Genomic DNA, 5,000 nt, shown 5'->3' with positions numbered 1-5,000 from the left:
TTTACCTTCATTTACTTTCATTTACATTCATTTACCTTCATTTACCTTCATTTACCCTCATTTACCTTCATTTACCTTCATTTACCTTCATTTAAATTCATTTACATTCATCTACTTCATTTACGTCTATTTACCTTCATTAACCTTCATTTACCTTCAACTTCCTTCATATGCCTCCAGCTACTTTTATCTAACTTTTCTTACTTTGATTTACCTTCATACGCCTTCAGATACCTTTCATTAAATTCTTTTACCTTTGTATACCACCATCTTCCCTCATCTGCCATCACTGACCTTCATTGTCCTTCATCTTCCTTCGTTCTCCTTCAAGTACAACTATTTACCTTTATCTACCTTCATTTACGTTCATATTTCTTCATCTACGATCATTTCGCTTGTTCCACCTTCCACTACCATCGTTTACACTCATCTCACTTTCTACTTTCATCGAGCTTCATCTCCCTTCATCGTTCTTCCGCTAAAAGGAGCAGGGTTGGCGTAGTGGTGACAGCGCTCGCCTTCCACCCATGTGTCCTGGCATCGATTCCCGGACCCAGCGTCATAAGTGGATTGAGTTTGTTGGTTCTCTACTCTGCTCTGAAAGGTTTTTCTCCGGGTACTCCGGTTTTCCTCTCTCCTAAAAGACTATCATCATTTGAATTCATTTAGTTTAGAGTTTATTTGGATTTACACACGACCACACAAGTAGTTCAGCTTTAAACATTATCGTGCCTAGATAAAGGTATTATTATTATCATTATTATTATTATTATCATTATTATTTTTAAATCATGTACTCTCTTGTACCTTCATTAGATATCTTAATCTACTCTTCCTTCATCTATCATCGTTTATCTTCATCCGCCTTCACCGGCCTCTATTGACTTTCGTGTACCTTTATCTACTATCATTTACTTTTTATCCACCATCATTAGCCTTTATCTTCCTTTGTTAAACTGTTCAGTTTACCTTCAAATATATACAATTGCTTACCTTCATCTATCATCTACCTTGATTCACCATGTTTTTCCTTTCCTAACGCTCATATTCCTTTATCAACCTGAATTTACCATCATTTACCTACATCCACCTACATCTACCTTCATCTACGTTCCTATCTCTTCATCTACCACTACCACCATTTACCTTTATCGACCTTCCTCTACCTTCGTCGCCTTTCATTTATCTAAATTTGACGTTGTCTTCCTACATTTTCATTCATCTAACATCATTTACCTTTATCTACCTTCCTTTACCGTCGTCTACTTTCATCTACCATCCTTTTATCTTCTATCTTCATCTCTTCTATCTCTTCTATCTCTTCGACTCTCTTCTATCTTCATCCACATTTATCTACTTTCATTGTCATTCATCCTCTTTAAATGATCTCCATTTTCATCTTTATTCATCTGCTATCCTCTACCTAGCTACATCCACCTTCATCTACTATTGTTAACCTTCAAATACCTTCTTCTTCTTCTTTTATCCTCTTCTCAGGACTGCATTTATGCCTTCGGTAGATGTTTATCCGAACTCTCTTATTGATCCAGGACCTGCCCCAGGTAGTAATTTTACACCTTATGATCAGCTTTCTTTCCTTTAGGTTCTGTCATGCTTTTTCTGGCACTTTCTGTGACCCTTCAAATAAAGCCATCAACACGTGCAGCCCCAATAGATTGTAAAAATAACACTGCAGTCTGCTTGCAAGAAATAATCAAGCAAATCACTGAACTTCGATACGAGGTTAACATTCTTATGGAGAACAAAACATTGGCGAGACGTAAGTAAGACTCTCTAAGATCATGTGTGTTGATACCTATATTACCATTTATTCATTTTAACTCTTATTGTTATATTTGGATCAGCTAAGAACTGTGCTGAACTGTACAAATCCGGCCGAAGGATCAGCGGTGTTTATGCAATCGACCCAGATGGTTCAGGTGCCTTTAATGTATATTGTGACCAAACAACATCCGGTGGGGGCTGGGCAGTGTTTCAGAAAAGACTAGATGGCTCCGTTGATTTTAACCGCACCTGGGATGACTACAAACATGGCTTTGGTAATTTGGTCGGTGAATTTTGGCTTGGCCTGGACAAGATACACCGCCTGACACGAAACATGACATATAACAGGCTTCGAGTAGATCTGGGAGCAATTACTGGCAAAACTGTTCACGCTGAGTATGACTGGTTCGGGATTGGGACCGAGATGGTAGAGTACCGGCTGTACATTGGCAATATTACAAGTAATTAAACCGTTTTTTTTTATACCATTTATCGTGCGATTTATATTTTATATATTACTTCCCTCATACTGTCAGAGAGCCCTCCCCCCTCCACCCTAGCCACCATTACCCCTTGTTAACCAGAAAACAATGTTTATTTTCCTTACGTATTCCCGTTAAACTATGTTTTCCTGTCAATTCTGCCCGTGCACAGTTAGGCCCACGCTCCTCCGTTGACAGTTTGCTTCCGAAGCTGTTGGCGATAGAACAGTTGTTGAACTCGCCTCTTGCAAAATATTAGAATTTGATCAGTTACCTTACTTGCAAGGTTTTATCAAATTGTCGACTTTCCCTACCTCGTAAAATCAATTTTAAGCATTACCCCGAAGGCCTTCGAACTTAATGTGTAAATAAGCGCCCTCACTATACAAAGCGCTCCTAATGAGTAGGCACCTTCATTCCAATAAGTGCCCCTATTGCAAGAAAAGCCCCTGTTCTTTTTCAATAATAGAACTAGTACCGTTAGAATACATGTCCACATGTCCATTGAGATCAGCCTTGACCCATCTTGCATTAATTACTCACCCAAAGCCTTACGACAAAAAATGTGATCTTCCTCTCAGTCTCTCGACTATAATGTCGCCGAGAGTGCACTGTTCCTGTAATCGAAAGATCCCTTCTTAAAAATCTTGCGATGATCGCTTGGCTAGTCGTTCAAGCAGCGTAGGATCCACGCGGAACAATAAGTCCGTTTTCCAGCTTTGCTGTTTCTCTAAAACGAATTAAGCACCCTGTCCCTAATAAGCGCCCTCCTCGAATGAGCACCCTACCCCGCGGTACCAAAAGTAAATAAGCACCCTGGGCGCTAAATCGAATGAGCACAATGTGATGCTAAGAAAAACTTATTTCATCGAAACAGCATGTCGCTATTGTTTGAATTAAGTTTTGTGCTGTATGTTTGTCTGTTTTTTTATTTTTATTTTACGTCAAAAAATAATCTTTAGGCTCCAAGGCGCTATCTAGATCTTGAGATTATGCTACTTCCTTATTTTTTTAGGAACAGATGCGAATAATTCTTCTGATCCCCTCATTCGTCACAGAGATTTCCATTTTGGTACCTGGAATAGAGATCCTGCAGATTGTGCCCAAAAAAGGGGCGGAGGCTGGTGGTATGAAAACAAGTGTGACCTTGCTGTTTCATCAAATCTCAACGGAATATATCCCCGTTGTGGAAATTACACCGGGACAGATATCCACTGGGATAAATTAGTTCCAGCCAATCCCGAAGGCAGCGCTCCTACATCAACTGAAATGAAAATTAGACCAGTGAACTTTTTTTAAAACTTCCGGGCGAATAAACACCCCATAAGTGAATAGTGATTCTTGCGTGTTCTAATTGGACGCCTTCGGAGGTGATAAGTTATGTAAGATTCGCCTCTACCTTGCTTTTACTAAGATTGGGATTTGCTGATTAGTGATAAAGTGGCCTTTAGTTGTTTGAAGTTAAATGAATTCCACCGAGGAAATACCATCGTTAACTGCTTCCCTAGCGTCAAAACATCAAGTGCAGTAATTTGCATGCATAGTGATGTTGATCCTATTTTCCATACCTTATATCCCTTAATTCAGCTTTCTAATATCTTACCTAGTAATTTATACGCTTGGTTAGGTCTGCATGGATAAAATCTATATCGATGATGTTTTGAAACATTAAGAAGTAGCTTGCACGACAAGAAAAAAATCGTTTTCTTTTTTTCAACCTCTTTTAGCTCGAGGGTTAAAGATATTTATAGTTTGTTTGCAGATAAGTAAAAGTAACGACATCATAGTCTCAACCATTTTTTATCAAATGTGATTTTAGAGATGAATCATTTCATTACATCAAAGTTAACTCAGAAGGAGTTTTACCTACATATGAACATTATGAGCTACTTGCCTGGATGTTATACATGACTCTCTTTATCGTTTGTACATTTTTTACCATTTCTTACGGACTTTTAAAGCTAAACTATCTCAGAGTTATCAAGATCAATAAAGCGATTTGAGATTTTATCACTGTGATGAAATTTTGTGGGCCGAGGCCAGGAACGTGTTCGATAATTGAGTCAGTTTGCTAGACATAACGTCTCGTAGTCACGTTCGACGCACTAAAAACTACTATAAAACGAATACAAGAATTGTAAAAACGTGTAAAATGGTATATAAAAAGTCACTTGTAACAATGTAGCGGAATTCCAAATCGATTTCGATCAATTACGATCCTCATCAGTAGTACTCCGCCATGTTTAAAATACTCATAAATAATTGTTCATATAAGTGACTCTGAAATGTCCACACTTCTTCCAGGCTTCATGTAAGCGGTCATGATGTATCAATCACAGCTCGTGGGATTTGAAAAAAGTGCGTCGAACGTGACTACGAGACGTTATGTCTAGCAAACTGACTCAAGATTTTATCACGTACAGATTGTAACTTTAGGTATATAAGTTTTACCTCGTGAAGAAATAGACTGTTAGTTACTATTTGTGGAGTTACGTCAATAGGTAGCTTGCAGAGCAGGCGTGATTTGGGCGAGCGAGTGCTCAGGATTTTCTCAGCGAAATCTGGCCGCCATGTTTGATTTTAATAACAGCGTAAGGCTAGGAAGAGAAAGCAGTTTGTACTAAGGGGTTCAGTGACAGTCAAAAATAAGGAGAGGGGCTGGGGTGAGGGAGTGAATCCTCCCCCTACAGTCGACTCTGACACCAAATAAAACATGGCCGGTTAAATAAACGA

The 5,000-nt window shown here is 38.8% G+C and overlaps 1 protein-coding gene across 5 annotated transcripts in view; it reads left to right on the top strand.

Moving 5' to 3' along the window:
* Positions 1-4,562, top strand: part of LOC111340084 (angiopoietin-related protein 7) — an 82,588-nt gene extending 78,026 nt beyond the window's left edge. For 4 of the 5 annotated variants that reach the window (XM_088737957.1, XM_022946890.2, XM_022946876.2 and 1 more), the window contains 3 exons: positions 1,604-1,780; positions 1,866-2,246; positions 3,283-4,562. In XM_088737957.1, the coding sequence (XP_088594083.1) occupies positions 1,612-1,780; positions 1,866-2,246; positions 3,283-3,566 (834 nt within the window). In that variant the 5' untranslated portion in view covers positions 1,604-1,611 and the 3' untranslated portion in view covers positions 3,567-4,562. Of the gene's footprint in view, positions 1-1,319; positions 1,563-1,603; positions 1,781-1,865; positions 2,247-3,282 lie in introns of those variants that run through there. The other variant, XM_088737958.1, reaches the window with a different exon arrangement.
* Positions 4,563-5,000: the final 438 nt, after the last annotated feature.

The sequence above is a fragment of the Stylophora pistillata genome, chromosome 11, assembly GCF_964205215.1.
Source record: "Stylophora pistillata chromosome 11, jaStyPist1.2, whole genome shotgun sequence".
Classification (NCBI taxonomy): domain Eukaryota; kingdom Metazoa; phylum Cnidaria; class Anthozoa; order Scleractinia; family Pocilloporidae; genus Stylophora; species Stylophora pistillata.
Note: the sequence above shows the minus strand (reverse complement) of the source record. Positions and strands in the feature narration are given on the sequence as shown.